Source organism: Lissotriton vulgaris, chromosome 1_1 (genome assembly GCF_964263255.1).
Source record: "Lissotriton vulgaris chromosome 1_1, aLisVul1.2, whole genome shotgun sequence".
In the NCBI taxonomy this organism is placed as follows: Eukaryota; Metazoa; Chordata; class Amphibia; order Caudata; family Salamandridae; genus Lissotriton; species Lissotriton vulgaris.
The window spans coordinates 376,020,129-376,038,655 of NC_141685.1; the positions used below are offsets into that span (position 1 = coordinate 376,020,129).

The 18,527-nt window shown below is 42.0% G+C and overlaps 1 protein-coding gene across 1 annotated transcript in view; it reads right to left on the reverse strand.

Moving 5' to 3' along the window:
* Nucleotides 1-1,137: 1,137 nt before the first annotated feature.
* RAB3B (RAB3B, member RAS oncogene family) overlaps nucleotides 1,138-18,527 on the reverse strand; it is an 821,272-nt gene continuing 803,882 nt past the window's right edge. The window contains exon 5 of the mRNA XM_086936190.1: nucleotides 1,138-2,158. Coding sequence (XP_086792316.1) covers nucleotides 1,974-2,158 — 185 coding nt within the window. The 3' untranslated portion in view covers nucleotides 1,138-1,973. The remainder of the gene's footprint in view (nucleotides 2,159-18,527) is intronic.

The window sequence follows — 18,527 nt, forward strand, 5'->3', positions numbered from 1 at the left end:
CCATCTCTCTCTTCTGTCTCGCTTTACACACTCCTTGACCATTCAAGGGCCTGGCTCACCTGTTTTTATGATGACTTTACTCATCGCCTGTGTGGTGTATAACCTAATGATGTAGTACATTCATTGTACTTGTCCTTCCCACCTTCAAGGTCAATCTCAAGCTGTAATATTTTTTTTCTCACAGAGGAACAACTGTCCAATTCATTAAAAAAAGTTTGCCAGACGATAACTTGGACCAATGAAAAGGAAAGATGTGAAAAGGAAAGATGGTACCCACCGGCTTAATGACCATCAAAATTTCCAAACCAATGTGCTCCACCAGCATAAACATCACGGCCACTGCCCTTACACCGGTAATCTTAATTTGACACCACCAGACCAGCTACAGCAATCAACGTGGCATAAAGGACCCATTCATGTCAGTACTCCTCTGAAACCTCTTTGTGATCATCACATCAGACTCTTGGGCATTGTGTATATGTTGTTCTCTAGTCACACATTTTAGAACAGCGGGGATATCCACCCTTCTGGCCATGAAATCCAGAGTGAGGTGAAGATCAAGCACAGCAAACCATGACTGGAGTCTCCGGAAGGGCCTCTCTCTCCTCTACTCAACATTTCTTTATCAATGTATCATGGAATCCAGCAGAATGTTTTCAGCCCAGAGAGTACCTTTATTTCAGTTTCCCCCGAAGAATCTCAGTCCGAGTGTATCTCTGTATGTTGTGGGAAAAGTGAGGGAAGAAATTTGGCCCCCATTTTCCAGGCTACCCACTCCACAATATGCACTATTATCATAACATCTGAGAAGAATGCAACCATTTATATCCTGAGCATTTTAACATTTTGGTTCATAAGAAATGTGTTTTGAAGTACTTTCACATTGAGTTTACATTCAATCAGTTTATTGTTTGTTAATCTATGTATTCTCCAGAAATTGCTTTTATTTTTTACAAACAAATCTCTCTAATATGATTTTTAAGTAACCGAACTCTCAAGATTTCCAGTTCCCTGAATGAATGGGACTCTTCCAATCCAGTTTTTTTAGGTCGGGCCTAACGGCAGCTTTGGCTGTCTCACCAGCCTCATGTATTCTAAATAAAAAATGTCACAATAAAAATGCACACACCTATGTTTATGTACTGAGGCTTCCAGCTGGCCCATTTTATTCATTGGTTTGTTCAACTCTCATTCACATATTGCTTCCATCCACCGCAGTCTACAGCACAGGGCAATGGATCCGCCCAATACAGCCACTGGCTCTACTCACTGTGAGTAAAGGCATTTTACATTTGAGAAATGTGCACATCCACCTAAAAAGTAGTCCACTTGAGAGTCAGAGCTGACAGGCCAATCTGCTGTAATTTTATGTTTTTTTAAGTTATGTCGGCAATGGATCACTTGATATGTAATTTTAGTTCCGCAAACACATGCATGCCATTGTTAGGCAACAACATTCTTATTTTTATCATTTACCAAAGTTTTAATGTTTAGAGCATATGCTCTACCAAAAAAGGAAATAAAAAAACATTTCGGTCTTGCCATAACCAGAACTATTGGCTTTGTTAATGCTTGTTTCTTTCATAATCTGCTACTTAAAATTCTGATTTAATAGCTAGATATAACCGCAAGCACAAGGACGCAAAGCAACAATTTAGACTGGGGGAGCTACAGGCATGGGCAACAGAAGACCTGATGACTGTGACATTACTAAAGAGAAAATTCTCAGATATTTCAGTGATGAATCACAATTTTAATTGTGACACATAATAGAGTTTATGGTTGTACGACTTTACAATATCATCTATGCAGAGTTAAAAAAGAACACAATCTCAAGGACATTTATCACATACATTTCACCATATACAGCAAGTTACGACATCTCTGTTGTAGAGAAACATCTGCAATGGTGCCTCGTGTGAAAGGTTAAAGGTTGGTGTGCTTGGGTGGAAAGTTCACGGGGTGAGGGGTCACTAGCATGCGCAGTTCTGCTGTAATGGCGGCGAGTTCTCTATAAACCGTAGGCTTTTGCCGCCGCTTCCTGGGTGTTCTGAGTCTATGCTCTCCGACATCTTCTCACAGATTATATCGACCAGGCGCTCAAAGACCTGCCTCACGTGAATGTTGTCCTTGGCGCTGGCTTCGAAGAAATCGAATCCTACAAAAAGAAAGATTAGTTTAAAACGTGACTTCAACATCATTTTTCTACAGCTGGATTTTAAAATGTCAGGGTAAGTCTGGTCGTTACTTAAATGGTCTAGAAAAACAAGCTCTGTGTAGTATATTAAATAAATCTTCTTGTAGTCATTCAAAGGATTAATTATAATGTTTATTCAGAGAGTACAGATGAATGCTCCTTCTATCCAGCTGACCAGACTCCAACTGGCAAGAATGGAACACTGAATCATTGATGACAATAAAGGAACATTTAAAGATTCTAATATGATGATACAAAGATAAACATAGAGGAAGGGCTGGTAAGAATAGTGAACCACAAGGACTTACATTTATAACACATCTCCTTCCCTTGGAGTAAATGGAAAAATAATGTCAAAAATAATAATATTTAACACAAATAATCACTCAAATAAACAGGTGGTCGACGAGGCCTCAAGCTCCTAACATTGTCAGACACAGAAGAATCATTTGCATGTAAATCATGTGTATGTGAAACCAAACTATTAAGATGATGTGAAGCATCACCATCACCTTCCTCCCTCCTACACCTATTTCAATTATGAATACTAAGATCTTCTTGAGTGGAAAACATATATCCACTATTGTGCATTTTGCAACATTTCTTTTGTTGGCCTTTTAATACAAAGCAATTCTTCTATAATTCCATTTTCTACCATTCTTCAAAACCACATAGTGTGGATGAACTTGTTCAACTACAAATGGCCCTCTGTACTTTGAAAGGCCTTTAGAGATTCTACCCGGTTTGACTTTTACCAAATCACCCACAGAAATTGAATTAGAATACACACTTTGAGTAATGCTACCAACATTTTCACCATTACAATTCTTCAGCCAAGAAGGGACCAATTTTGTTCCAGGACTTCTTCCTCGCATGATTTCAAATGGAGATTTTCTATCTAAATTGTGTGCGGTGGTGCGATAAGCCCAAACCATTTGTTGGACAGTTTCATCAGAAAACCCCCCTGAAGAACTGGACATTTGTAACTTACCTTTAATTACTCTATTGGTTCGCTCACAAAGACCATTTCCTTGTGGATTACAAAGAGTTGTGCAATGATGTTTTATCCCACATCCAGTCAAAAATTCCTTCATTCTTTTAGAAATAAGTTGCGTCCCATTATCCGTAATGATAACAGACGGAACCCCTTCATCATTAAATATATTCTTTAGAAAACTTATTGTGGATTCAGTGGTGATGTCTTTAACAAACTTAACCGTTAACCACTTTGAAAAAACATCAATTAAAACAATAGAAAAAAGACACTTGTAATGTAGCTCCTCCTTGGGTCCTATGAAATCTAAGCACACACTATGCCAAGGCTCGTCTGCAGATACAATGTGACCTAAATCTTGTCCCGAAACTATTTGTAATCTTTTTTCGCCCTCTTTACAGCTCGGAAAATTTTCAACCCATGATGCTGTTTCTGTGTCGATACCAGGCCACCAAAAATCAGCTTTAATCCTCCCTTGTGTTAAAGTCTGTCCTAAGTGTCCCTCATGAGCTAACTTCAATAATTTGGGTCTTAATGAAAATGGTGAGATAAATCTGTAACCCCTCATCAAGATCACCTCATTAACAACAGTCAATTTGTCTAACACTTCAATGAAAGTTCGAACCGAAGGTATAACACAACTTTCTCTTTTAGAGCCAATCTTTACCAGATCTATGACCTTTGATAGTACCAAATCCTCTTTCATAGCAACAGACCATTGTTCTTTTGAAAATGAGCTTTCTCCCAAAGCTAAAACATCCTGAATGTAGGCAACTGCTACTTCTTCGTCTTCTAACTCAGACTCTGCAGTACCACTGCAAACAGGAAGTCTAGATAGGCAATCTGCCTGCACATTTCTTCATCCTTGAATATAGTACATTTCAAATTGATATTCTTGAAGCCTAGGTGCTAACCTCGCCAATCTAGGTGAACTCTTCCCGGTGCCACCTGGAGCAAGTATACTAACCAAAGACTTATGATCAGTGTAAATTCTAAATCTGAAACCCCATAAATAAGTTTTGAAGTAGTATACGCCCCAAACGGCGGCTAACGCCTCTTTTTCTATTACAGAATAATTACATTCTGAGGACGACAAAGGTCTAGAGGCAGAGCAATTGTTTTATCTCCATCCGGATGTTTTTGCAACTATACAGATCCTATGCCTATATTACTCGCATCAACCATCAATATTGAAGTTCATTTTCTGTGAAAAGGAGTCAAAACTTTTGCCTCACACAGTTCTTTCTTTATGTTTTTGAAACAAACAGTATGCTCCGCTTTCCACATACATTTCACCCCTTTTTTTTAGTAAACTCCTTAGAGTTGACGTCTTCTCTGAAAAATTCCTCACAAATTTTGCGTAGAATTCTATAAGACCCATTAAGGATCTTAATTGATGCTTGTCTGAAGGAAAAGGAGCTGACTCAATTGCCTCTAAGAGATTTCTTTTAGGCTTAATGCCCTCAGCCGATATCTTATACCCCAGATATTCTATCTCCTTCACTAAGAACAAACACTTCTCTTTCCGTAAGGTCAAACCAGCTTCCTGAAGTTTATTCAATACACACCTAAGTGTCTCATTGAGTTCTGAAATGGTGTGCCCAAAAACCAATATCAATTGAAGGTGCCAAGTATTTTTATTCTCACTGCACCATTAGCCATTCAATGATGGAAGAATCAGTATATATACAAAATTAAATGCGCCCACAGGGAAAAGGGGAAAAAGTGCAAGGGACAAACACACTTCTGATAGTTACATATCACTTTTCAGATTCCATATGCATAAATCCACAGGTCAAGACATAATTATCATTGATCCACATACACGAGGTCAAATACAATATGCACATATCAACAAAAAAATTTTTTTGAGAAAAGAAACTCCTAGGTTGCCGAAAAAATCAAGCTAATATAAGGAGTTCTTGGTTGTAGATAGATGTCTACGTTTCGACCCAAAGAGTGTAGGACAGTATTCCCTTACTGCGCGGGTCTTCGTCAGGACGTGAGGGGAGGGGGCGGGGGAAGGTTGGCTGGGCTGATTCCTAAGCATAGTGAGAGAGAAAGAACTAATTACTTAAACTGGTCTAAAAAAGTCCCAGAGCAGTCAATAAACGGAGAAGTCCGTCACATAAGGGTTAAGAGATTAGGTACAGTTAAAGGTCGAGGGTTATACTGAGGCATATAGGGCACAGTGCAAGTTACCTGTTTAGGAAGACACAAGTTGACCTGACAAAGCGTGGTCCATGATATGGCTGAAGTTATTTTAATTGCTGGGGTCTCTGTTCATATCTGGAAAATATTGAACGCCCATTACTCATTTGCTCCAGACATCGTTGGGGCCGTATACAGTTTATATAAAATGATGTGGCCTACCTCACCGCCGTGAGATGATAGATGCAGGGTATGCGTAAGCATCGCTCCTTCCCCGCAAAGTGGATGATAATCAGAAAGTCCGTAAAAAGGAAATCCCTCTGTTAATCTGCAGGGGCAAGGGGGCAGGGTAAATACACTTAAGGGGGCCCGTATTGGAGGCCGAACTCAAAAGACGGCAGATATCGCCAGTAGAATACACTCACCCGAAAGGGGTTCCTCAGTCCGCGGAGCGTGCGAGCCAAGTTCAAGGAAGGGTTGCCGAGGTTACTTAACTAGCCTCGGTGCAGGCAGTCCGTACAATAAAAATCCTCCGGTACATCTGCAAATACAAGGGGTCGGAATATATAAGTTTCGAAATGCCCCGTAATGGAAGCCGATTGCAGAGACGGCAGATACGGCCAGGAGGGTAAAAAACTCACCCGAAGGGATTATTTCCTTCACGAAGCGTGCGAGCCAGCGTCTCGCCGCGTTATGCTGCAACCAGGAAGTGTTGCCAGGGTTACCAGGTAACTTAAATAGCCTCGGTGAAGACAGACTCCCGTTGTTATAGTAACCGGGAGGGCTAGAAAACGCCGCATTCCCTGTCACTTGCTGACTGAAAAAAGACTCTTTAAGTAGCATAGAATAATTGGAAGGGGCGATTTGGACCTGCCAAGGGTGAAAGCTCGTATCATGGATCGGGCAGACCTGCCATGCTCATAACAGTGAATATGCACTATGGGACCTACACAGTCAAAAACAACATCAGATGAAACAGATAAAACATGATAAGGGATCAGTCTGACGGCGCGGACCGGGCGTAGTTGATAAAATTCAAATTCAACGGTGCATCAAAATAAACATATGACAAAAGATCAGCGCGGACCTACCAGGCATGGCGGTCAGGCACAATTAGTGTGTAATGAAATACATGAAATTAAATAAAAACGTCAGAAACCAGAATTTCATCAGAACATACATTACATTGCAATATATGTTTCAGAGGCGTAAACTTGCCAGGTAAGGTGGTCAGGCGCCAGTCATATCCAAAAGATTCAATGTGACATGTTGGAAGAAATACATGGTATAGCATTATTATAATAATAATAATAAAAGGCACGGACCTGCCGAGTATGGTGGTCAGGTGCCCGTCATCATCAGAAAAAATGTGTTGGACATATAGACAAGCAGTCAGAGGTTCATTAAGACAGGGACGGAAAAATGGTCATCACATTAGGGTACACTTGAGCCCAGGACGGTTAGTCACACAAACATTTCAGAGGATAGCCATTTGTGCGAAACTGCTCTCGTACTCATTTAAACCCATGCGTACTGAGTCAAAGAATCGAATCCACTTAATCTCCCTGACATTAAGAATAGGTTCTATACTACCACCCCTTGGGCCTACTCTGACCTGTTCCAAAACAATCCACCTCAAACTTTCCGGAGGGTGATTTTTCTCACTGCAATGGTCGACTAATGGGGCTCCTGCGACCTTACACCTTATCCGGCTACAGTGCTGTAAAAAACGCACTTTGGCTCGTTGTTGTGTCTGTCCCACATATATCAAACCACAGGGACAAGTTATGCAGTACACCACATTGGTGGAATTACAGTTTGTATGTGACTTAAGTGGAACTTGGTGTTGTTGGTGACTAAACACTTTGGTTTGAATTGTAGCTGGACAAGCCTTACATGAACCACATCGGTAGTGTCCCACAACAGGGGGTAAGTTCCACATAGTTACTATAGAGGGTTCCTTTGGGGTCGTGAGGAATGAGGACGCCACATGATCACGGATGTTCTTTGCTTTTTTGAAAGCGTGAAGGGGTGGGCCACTACAGCCAAGGTCATCAGATACCAGATTCCAGTACTTATTGACAGTTTTTTTTATCATGTTACTTTTGGTGGAAAAGGTGGTTACACAAATGATACGTTCGTCATTGTTACTCTGTCTTTCTCCAGGTTGTAATAGGGTTTCTCTGGGATTGAACCATGCTCGCTTCTTGGCTTGCTTGATCAAACGCCTAGGGTATCCACCTTCAAGTAGTCTCTCCATGAGTATTGTCGATTGCTCCATGTAGTCATCTTTTCGGCTGCAGTTTCGTCGAATCCGTAAGAATTGGCCGAAGGGCAAGCTGTCACGGAGTCCTCGCGGGTGATGGCTGGAGTATAGAAGTAGGGAATTTCTCTCCGCTGGCTTCCTGAACAGGGTGGTCTGGAGGGTCTCATTCTCTACAAAAATTGTTAGGTCCAGGAAGTCAATAGATTTTTTGTCGAAGTTAATAGTGAATTTTATATCCGGAGATCTTCCATTGAGCCAATTGAAAAAGTTGGTGATTTCATCTTCAGTTCCTGACCAAATGCAGATGATGTCATCAATATATCTCATCCACATGTGTATTTGAGATCTGAATGGGTTGACATCGTTGAGTATGAACATTTCTTCATACATGGACATAAAGATTATGGCCAAGTCTGGGGCGAAAGCCGCCCCCATCGCGACCCCCTTGGTCTGGAGGTAAAAGCAATTCCGGAAAATGAAAAAGTTCCTCATCATTGCAATTTTGAGTAATAGAATTATGAACGATGTAGGTACCCGAGCAGGTGCCTCCCGTCTGTCGAGTGCAATTTTCATAGCCGCAAGGGCCTCCTCTTGGGGTATGCTAGTGTAGAGTGACACAATGTCACGTATCTGAACCAGAAGAACCCACGCCTTCCTACCATCTACACTTTACCTAAAGTTCATAAGGATCTCCACCAGCCCCCTGGACGCCCCATAGTATCTGGTTGCGGCTCGTTATTGGAACCGCTGTGTAGATACATTGATTTTTTTCCTAAAACCGTTGGCGGAGGCCACTCCAACATACTTAAGGGACACTACACACACCATCAATTTGATTGACGGATACTCCTTTGATTCTCACCAGGATTTGTTGGCCACGTGTGACATTGTGTCACTCTACACTAGCATACCCCAAGAGGAGGCCCTTGCGGCTATGAAAATTGCACTCGACAGACGGGAGGCACCTGCTCGGGTACCTACATCGTTCATAATTCTATTACTCAAAATTGCAATGATGAGGAACTTTTTCATTTTCCGGAATTGCTTTTACCTCCAGACCAAGGGGGTCGCGATGGGGGCGGCTTTCGCCCCAGACTTGGCCATAATCTTTATGTCCATGTATGAAGAAATGTTCATACTCAACGATGTCAACCCATTCAGATCTCAAATACACATGTGGATGAGATATATTGATGACATCATCTGCATTTGGTCAGGAACTGAAGATGAAATCACCAACTTTTTCAATTGGCTCAATGGAAGATCTCCGGATATAAAATTCACTATTAACTTCGACAAAAAATCTATTGACTTCCTGGACCTAACAATTTTTGTAGAGAATGAGACCCTCCAGACCACCCTGTTCAGGAAGCCAGCGGAGAGAAATTCCCTACTTCTATACTCCAGCCATCACCCGCGAGGACTCCGTGACAGCTTGCCCTTCGGCCAATTCTTACGGATTCGACGAAACTGCAGCCGAAAAGATGACTACATGGAGCAATCGACAATACTCATGGAGAGACTACTTGAACGTGGATACCCTAGGCGTTTGATCAAGCAAGCCAAGAAGCGAGCATGGTTCAATCCCAGAGAAACCCTATTACAACCTGGAGAAAGACAGAGTAACAATGACGAATGTATCATTTGTGTAACCACCTTTTCCACCAAAAGTAACATGATAAAAAAAACTGTCAATAAGTACTGGAATCTGGTATCTGATGACCTTGGCTGTAGTGGCCCACCCCTTCACGCTTTCAAAAAAGCAAAGAACATCCGTGATCATGTGGTGTCCTCATTCCTCACGACCCCAAAGGAACCCTCTATAGTAACTATGTGGAACTTACCCCCTGTTGTGGGACACTACCGATGTGGTTCATGTAAGGCTTGTCCAGCTACAATTCAAACCAAAGTGTTTAGTCACCAACAACACCAAGTTCCACTTAAGTCACATACAAACTGTAATTCCACCAATGTGGTGTACTGCATAACTTGTCCCTGTGGTTTGATATATGTGGGACAGACACAACAACGAGCCAAAGTGCGTTTTTTACAGCACTGTAGCCGGATAAGGTGTAAGGTCGCAGGAGCCCCATTAGTCGACCATTGCAGTGAGAAAAATCACCCTCCGGAAAGTTTGAGGTGGATTGTTTTGGAACAGGTCAGAGTGGGCCCAAGGGGTGGTAGTATAGAACCTATTCTTAATGTCAGGGAGATTAAGTGGATTCGATTCTTTGACTCAGTACGCATGGGTTTAAATGAGTACGAGAGCAGTTTCGCACAAATGGCTATCCTCTGAAATGTTTGTGTGACTAACCGCCCTGGGCTCAAGTGTACCCTAATGTGATGACCATTTTTCCGTCCCTGTCTTAATGAACCTCTGACTGCTTGTCTATATGTCCAACAAATGTTTTCTGATGATGACGGGCACCTGACCACCATACTCGGCAGGTCCGTGCCTTTTATTATTATTATTATAATAATGCTATACCATGTATTTCTTCCAACATGTCACATTGAATCTTTTGGATATGACTGGCGCCTGACCACCTTACCTGGCAAGTTTACGCCTCTGAAACATATATTGCAATGTAATGTATGTTCTGATGAAATTCTGGTTTCTGACGTTTTTATTTAATTTCATGTATTTCATTACACACTAATTGTGCCTGACCACCATGCCTGGTAGGTCCGCGCTGATCTTTTGTCATATGTTTATTTTGATGCACCGTTGAATTTGAATTTTATCAATTACGCCCGGTCCGCGCCGTCAGACTGATCCCTTATCATGTTTTATCTGTTTCATCTGATGTTGTTTTTGACTGTGTAGGTCCCATAGTGCATATTCACTGTTATGAGCATGGCAGGTCTGCCCGATCCATGATACGAGCTTTCACCCTTGGCAGGTCCAAATCGCCCCTTCCAATTATTCTATGCTACTTAAAGAGTCTTTTTTCAGTCAGCAAGTGACAGGGAATGCGGCGTTTTCTAGCCCTCCCGGTTACTATAACAACGGGAGTCTGTCTTCACCGAGGCTATTTAAGTTACCTGGTAACCCTGGCAACACTTCCTGGTTGCAGCATAACGCGGCGAGACGCTGGCTCGCACGCTTCGTGAAGGAAATAATCCCTTCGGGTGAGTTTTTTACCCTCCTGGCCGTATCTGCCGTCTCTGCAATCGGCTTCCATTACGGGGCATTTCGAAACTTATATATTCCGACCCCTTGTATTAGCAGATGTACCGGAGGATTTTTATTGTACGGACTGCCTGCACCGAGGCTAGTTAAGTAACCTCGGCAACCCTTCCTTGAACTTGGCTCGCACGCTCCGCGGACTGAGGAACCCCTTTCGGGTGAGTGTATTCTACTGGCGATATCTGCCGTCTTTTGATTTCGGCCTCCAATACGGGCCCCCTTAAGTGTATTTACCCTGCCCCCTTGCCCCTGCAGATTTACAGAGGGATTTCCTTTTTACGGACTTTCTGATTATCATCCACTTTGCGGGGAAGGAGCAATGCTTACGCATACCCTGCATCTATCATCTCACGGCGGTGAGGTAGGCCACATCATTTTATATAAACTATATACGGCCCCAACGATGTCTGGAGCAAATGAGTAATGGGCGTTCAATATTTTCCAGATATGAACAGAGACCCCAGCAATTAAAATAACTTCAGCCATATCATGGACCACGCTTTGTCAGGTCAACTTGTGTCTTCCTAAACAGGTAACTTGCACTGTGCCCTATATGCCTCAGTATAACCCTCGACCTTTAACTGTACCTAATCTCTTAACCCTTATGTGACGGACTTCTCCGTTTATTGACTGCTCTGGGACTTTTTTAGACCAGTTTAAGTAATTAGTTCTTTCTCTCTCACTATGCTTAGGAATCAGCCCAGCCAACCTTCCCCCGCCCCCTCCCCTCACGTCCTGACGAAGACCCGCGCAGTAAGGGAATACTGTCCTACACTCTTTGGGTCGAAACGTAGACATCTATCTACAACCAAGAACTCCTGATATTAGCTTGATTTTTTCGGCAACCTAGGAGTTTCTTTTCTCAAAAAAAAATTTTTGTTGATATGTGCATATTGTATTTGACCTCGTGTATGTGGATCAATGATAATTATGTCTTGACCTGTGGATTTATGCATATGGAATCTGAAAAGTGATATGTAACTATCAGAAGTGTGTTTGTCCCTTGCACTTTTTCCCCTTTTCCCTGTGGGTAGGCATGAGCGAATTTTGCGGATCTCGCGTTCGCGAATTTTGCGGATTTGCGGATTCGCAATCCGCAAAATCCGCGAATTCCCGCGAATTTTTTTTTTTTTGTGTTCGCCCGTGTTTCTGCCAGTTCGCGAGGGTTTTTACAATTTCGCAATTTGCGAACTTACCTGTCGGGTCGCAAGTTTTGCGAACTTGTTGTTTCTACGTGTCCAGCCTGTTTGGGACACTCTTCTTCATCACTGCCACTCTCTGTCACCACTGCCACTCTCTGACTACTCATGCCACCCTCTGGCCCACCCATGCCACCCTCTGTTTCATCACCACACCCTCTGGTTGTCCAGTGTACATTTTTTTTCGGCAAAGCAAAGCACACCTTCCCTGCCTCAAGTGACCTGAATTAATTTGGGGCTGATTAATGTGTCACAGAATATTTTTTTAGCTGGCACCTGCTTCCTTAGTGCGCCCTGATTAGTGATCTTTTGCACTTGCTAAGTGCTTTCATTGTTGCAAAATTAGTTACAACACCTGCCCTGCCCCAACTGACAATAATGAATTAGGGGCTGATTAATGGATTTTAACTTCCAGCCTGGCTCCTGCTTGTCTCCCTTAGCTGTAATTCAGGACCTTTGTGGCATATGCGTAACTATTCTGAGGTTCAGAGCAGGGTCACATAATAGTTTCAACTGGCAACTGAACTCTGGAGGGGCCCCTCAGGAAGCACTACAGGAAATGGCTACTAATGATGAGCCTGAACTTTTGAACCTGGTAAGTAGTTACTTTCAGTTTTGCTAAGATCGTATTTCTGCAATTTTGCACTTATTCGCGGGGCGCGAACTCACGCGAACAGTGCGAGCAGTGCGAGCAAAATCCGCTGCTCGCGGATTTGCGGATTTTGCGGGAGATTCGCGAATCTCGCGGATTGCGGATTTCCCGAAAATCCGCAAAATCCGCGAGCGGAACGGATTTCCCGCCCATGCCTACCTGTGGGCGCATTTAATTTTGTATATATACTGATTCTTCCATCATTGAATGGCTAATGGTGCAGTGAGAATAAAAACACTTGGCACCTTCAATTGTTTTTGGATTAATTCAATATAAAAAAGTGTGTGATTATGAACCAATAATTATATGTTTTGGTCTGGGACCCCTGTATACCTATACCGACTGTCCACCCAGGTCCCACTGACTATATGGGTCAACCCAAATTTTTATAACAAAAACCAATATGTCATCCTGAAAGAATATAGCTTTTTTAATACCCTTGAAGATCTCATTTACCATCCTCTGAAAAACACTTGCAGCAGATATAAGGCCGAAAGGTAATCTTGTAAATTGGAAGGTGCCCTCACACATAATGAAAGCTGTTAGATGTTTTGACTCTTGATGAAGTTGTGTCTGATGGTATGCACTTTTGAGGACCAGCTTGGTGAAATATTTTGCCCCCTGTAAAGTTGAAACTAACTCACTAATGTTAGGGAGGGGAAAAACATCAGCTACTACGCTTTTATTCAACGATCTGAGGTCAACACAGAATCTTATTTTTTTGTCAGTTTTCTGCGTGATCACGACCGGAGAAACCCAGTCAGAGACCTCAACGTGTGAGATTATGCCTCCCTGCAACATTTCTTAAATTTTTACTTCCTCCCTTAACACAAGTGGTATCCTTCTAGCTTTATGTTGTACAGGAATTGCATTTTCCTTCAACAAAATCTTGTGTACAAACCCCCTCAACTCACCTAAATCCTCTTTAAATATGCAACTTGCATTTTCTAAAATGTCATTGATACTGTGGTCATCCACCACCATGACTTGAACATCTGCTCTTGGATTCACTCTAATGTTCAAATCATAATTGGTGCATCCACCCTAAAATCGGCGGACTATCTGCTGAAATATACACTTTCCCATTGGTTGAACGATGTTTGAAACATATTTCACTGTTAAAATAACCCAAGACTTCTATGCTTTCTCCTTGATAACCTGTAGGATGTATATCACTTTTGAGAAGTGCCTTGTTACCCCATATTCCTTTGAACATAGATTCCGGAATAATGGTCCATCTTGAACCTGTGTCAACCATGAGTGTTACAAAGTGACCATCTATTTTAAAATCTGCTTTGGGTCTCTTCTCTCTCTTATCATTTCCTACATTAATATCCGATTCACTAACTACTAGTATTTTTTTCACTTCCCTCTTAATTTCAATATTTCCATCTTCAATAAACGCAACCTTTCCCTTTATTTTACTTATACACATTTTCGAGAAGTGTCCTAACTTGCCACATTTCAAGCACTCCTTGTTGTTTGCATAACAAAACTTCGCATCAGACATATGGTTATTGCTCCCACACCTTGTGCATAATTTGTTCTGCCCTTTGGAGACAAAGGTCTTTATTTGAAAGCTATTACCTCTTTGCTTGACAAAACCTATTGCACCCTCCTCACTGATAGTGCACTCATTCCAATTTTTTTCTGAAATTTCTTGATGTGAACTGTTATTCTGCAATTCCTTCATACATTTCTCCGACTCTGCTACCACTTTAGCCAAGTCAATTGCCAACTTTAACGGTGTATTTTTTGCAGCCCACATTCTTTCTTGTATTTCCCTGTTATTGCACTGTACAATTAACTGGTCACGAATGAGTTTGTCTACCATTTGACCAAAATTGCATTTTACCGATAGTTCACGCAATCGTGCTACGAGAATCATCTATCGACTCCTCACTCCTTTGTCTGTTTTTGTCAACTTTATATCTGTTTAAAACTAAATTCTCCTCCTTTAGCAAATCTAGTCTCTAATCTTGATTTCACTTCTTTGTATTCATCCAATGAGGATTCGCTTCCAGTTTGTAGCACTTGAGGAAGATATTTAAATACACGTTGTCCTTCCTTAACTAAGGCTGTTAACAACAATGCTTTTTTCCTCTGAGCTGTAAATTCTTGCCCATCCAGTGCCTCAATATAATTATCAAACATCACAATCCAATCCTCCCACGATATTGATGGTGTCCCTGGTTCGCTCAAAAACTGTGGTGGGAGAGCTACATTGACTTGTTGGGCCATATTTCAATATTTATAAATATTTTGACTTAATGACACTTCTAAATATACTCTACTTGTTACCCTACTTACTTTTATGAAAACACACTGTAAACATTTAAGTTTTCCTTCAAATAAGATTAGTTACTCCCTAAAAGCAAAAACAGTGTAGAAATATACTTGACCTGTACGAGAACTCACAATATAATATGCATATTGTTCCCAACTGATCTTCACTACATATATATATATATTAAACTTACTTCTGTATGTTGTTACTGTTTCTTCATGTAGGAAAACTGGCTATCTACAGTCAATCTCTTCTTACAAAGACTAGAGAAATAATACTATTATTTATAATTCCATATCGAAAACTAGAACATAAATAACTTTTCCCTTCACACGAAATATTTTCCACCTTAAACATCCGAATTTACTAACGAAATGGTGAGCGTATCACAGATGATTGCCCCAGTCTCCTTGTCTGTTGCAAGTGATGAACGTATCACTGATAACTAACATGCTCCCTTCTAATTTTCCCTTGCACGCTAATATTAGCGCCTAAACAGACTATTGAATTCACATACCCAAGGTGAGCGTGTCACCGAAGTAAATACGCTCTTCGTAGGATTTTTACTGCCGTCCTTTTCAATCGTTCCGTTTTTCCTCTTTTTCAACAATCGCATTGCTCGTCGCTACAGCAACCCTTCAAGAGACGCTAATTCATTTTCCTCCTCAAAATGGCCGCTCACGTTTGCGTAAATGCGCGTTGACGACACACGCTCTTTCATTTAGATCTCGCGTACCTTTGAGGACGTCACCACTTGGCAATGCTGTGCGAGGCGATCTGCTGTTGATACGCGAGGCTCATCGGTTTTTTTCTGACGTTGTGACTTGCCTCGAGTCTGCCTCCTCTTCAAATCGCTGACGTCACCATCTCTCTGGACGGGCTCAAATAATCCAGTAAATTCCTTACTAGATCGCCGCAAAACACCTGCTCCTTTTAAGTTCAGCACACACCTGGTAGGTTCTTTTTTTTTTTTGTTCGGAAATCGCGTCCAACTTGTACTGCTCTGATGCTTTTCTTCGTTAGAGTTTCTTCAAATAACGCCACTTGGTCTGGTCAGGACTCATAGATCATCGCCAAATTGTAGTATATTAAATAAATCTTCTTGTAGTCATTCAAAGGATTAATTATAATGTTTATTCAGAGAGTACAGATGAACGCTCCTTCTCTCCCGCTGACCAGACTCTAACTGGCAAGACTGGAACACTGAATCATTGATGACAATAAATGAACATTTAAAGATTCTAATATGATGATACAAAGATAAACATAGAGGAAGGGATGATAAGAATAGCGAACCACAAAGACTTACATTTATAACACTCTGTTATACATAGCATAAAAAAAAATTACCAAATGATCTGTCCTATTTTACTCAATGTATTTTGTAAGAAGATTTCATGAGAAGCAATGCACGTTTGTGCAATAGTGCAAGGCTGAAATCTCCGACTGCTAATATTTTGGGCACAAAATGGCAGTACATAAAATCCAAGACAGTGTATTCCGCTTTATCTTCGTCATTTAACTGCAGTGTTATGTAAGTGTATTAGTGATACCCTTTAGAGTGAACACCATATTCTGAATCTGGTTACTCACTTCCAAGACCTAACAACAGTGGTTCCACTGCTGTTACATCACCGAGAGAAGCACTCTATTTTCCTAAGCTCCACTACCTGGCATGGGTTTTCAGAAACACGAATTAAACAGCAGAATTGCAGAGGAAGGTATTTCTTCTCATCCACCTTAGTGACTATGGAAGCCAGGGTGACACGGTACCCCAAGGAAAGGCAGTTGCCCCCTCAAGTAGCCACAGAAATATTATTGGGGGTGGGTTAGGCAAGTACCATTCTTTGGGTCCCCATTTTAAGAGCCGGCCCTGACACACCTTCTCCCACCTCTCAGGTCCACAGATGCGCGGTACTTCTGCTGCTGCCTTCGCTGTGAGCTACGCATCTGCAGAGACCTGCAAATGGCAGGGAATCCCAAGCTGTGCTGACAGCAGCTCTCTGGTACACACTGTGAGGGTGGCAGCTTTTCTAGTGCACAGCCTCAGGTGGAGGCAGGGAAGGAAAGGCAAAGAGTTGTTGAGGTAGATGGCGCTACACCTGGTACTACTTTCTTCATATTTGGGAGTGGCAGGAGCAATGACAAGAGGATGGTGGGGGTTGGTGAGGATACCAGGTGGTTGTAATTTGACATTAACATCCTGCATGGGGTACAGAAACTGTGGCCCACCATCTATGTGGTGTATACCTTCCCTATGACATACCTACCCAGCACTTCTGATCAGAGCAGTGGTACATGATTTGGGTAGTGGGCATACACGATCGACTCAGGGTATTGAGCGACATCACAGACAACTCAATCCTCGCTCTGAATGTCTATTTTAAACCACTCATCACCTGGTGGCGAAAAACATCACTCCCATGCATAATTACTCATCTGTAATTGCTTAAATTCTCTTTTGACACCTGTGCAGGCTACCCGTTGAGGAGAGGATTCATTTCAATTCCTACTGCCTAACCTATAAAACCACTCACCCACCTACATACAAATCCCTATGTGGCCAATCTACTTATCACAATGCGTGGACAATTTGGCATTTTCTTTGTAATGACTCATACCTCTCTTTCTTCAGTATATTTAGTCTTACGGATCTTTGTTACGCGTCTGATGCAGTTTGGTTCAGTTGTGCTAGAGAAGGCTGCTTGACAAATAAACACATTGATTAACCTAGATCCAAAAAATATAGATCAAGAAAATATCTGACACGTGCATTCCTTCGTATAGTACCCATAATGCCGCTTAACAAATTTGGCTCATCAACATTGGAAATACATATTGTGAGTGTGCCCCTGCAGCAACACACTGCATGTTGGTCTAAGTACAAAAATTTAATTTTACAAAACCACTCAAGTAAAGTGTGGCTTGAAAAGCCCTGTCGAATATAATATTCAACTGTCAGTAATTTATTTTGCAGTTTGTGTTAAAAAAAAAAGATACTCAATGCACAATAGACTGCATTCGCAAAGCCAGTAAATTGCTTTGAGAATGTGGAAAGTATCGAGTTGCAATGCACAGTGCTTTGGGATTCACAACTGGCCTTATGAAAGCCTTGCAGACATTGCTGTGCCTGTCACAAAGGAAATGGGGCAGCCGAGTGGCGTTCTTCCCCCCCTTGCGACTCTGATTGTGTACACCCGTGTTTTACGACTGCTTTTGGCGTGGGAGAGAATGCAGTGGTCATCAAAAGCCAGTGGAAGGAAGTGACCAGCCACAAAGTGTAGTTGCCAGACATTCAGAGGTGTAGCTTCCGGGGCCAAGAGCGTTGGGGTATTGCAACTTCCTAAAAGTATTCTCATGTATGTAGTTAGGGATAGGTGCTTTCAGTAGATGAAATGGCTGTCGGATTTCCTGTTCTTTTCTTCCCGCTTAACGCCTGCCCCCAGCGGCGACCCCTCCATTAGGATGGAGAAGTGCCACCGCACCTGCCACCATGTGAAAAATAAAACGATAATAAAACGACGAGTCTTGAGGCGGGTCCAGGGGATGACACTGAGGTGGACGAGTGGTAGTGCACTCCCATGTCTCTTC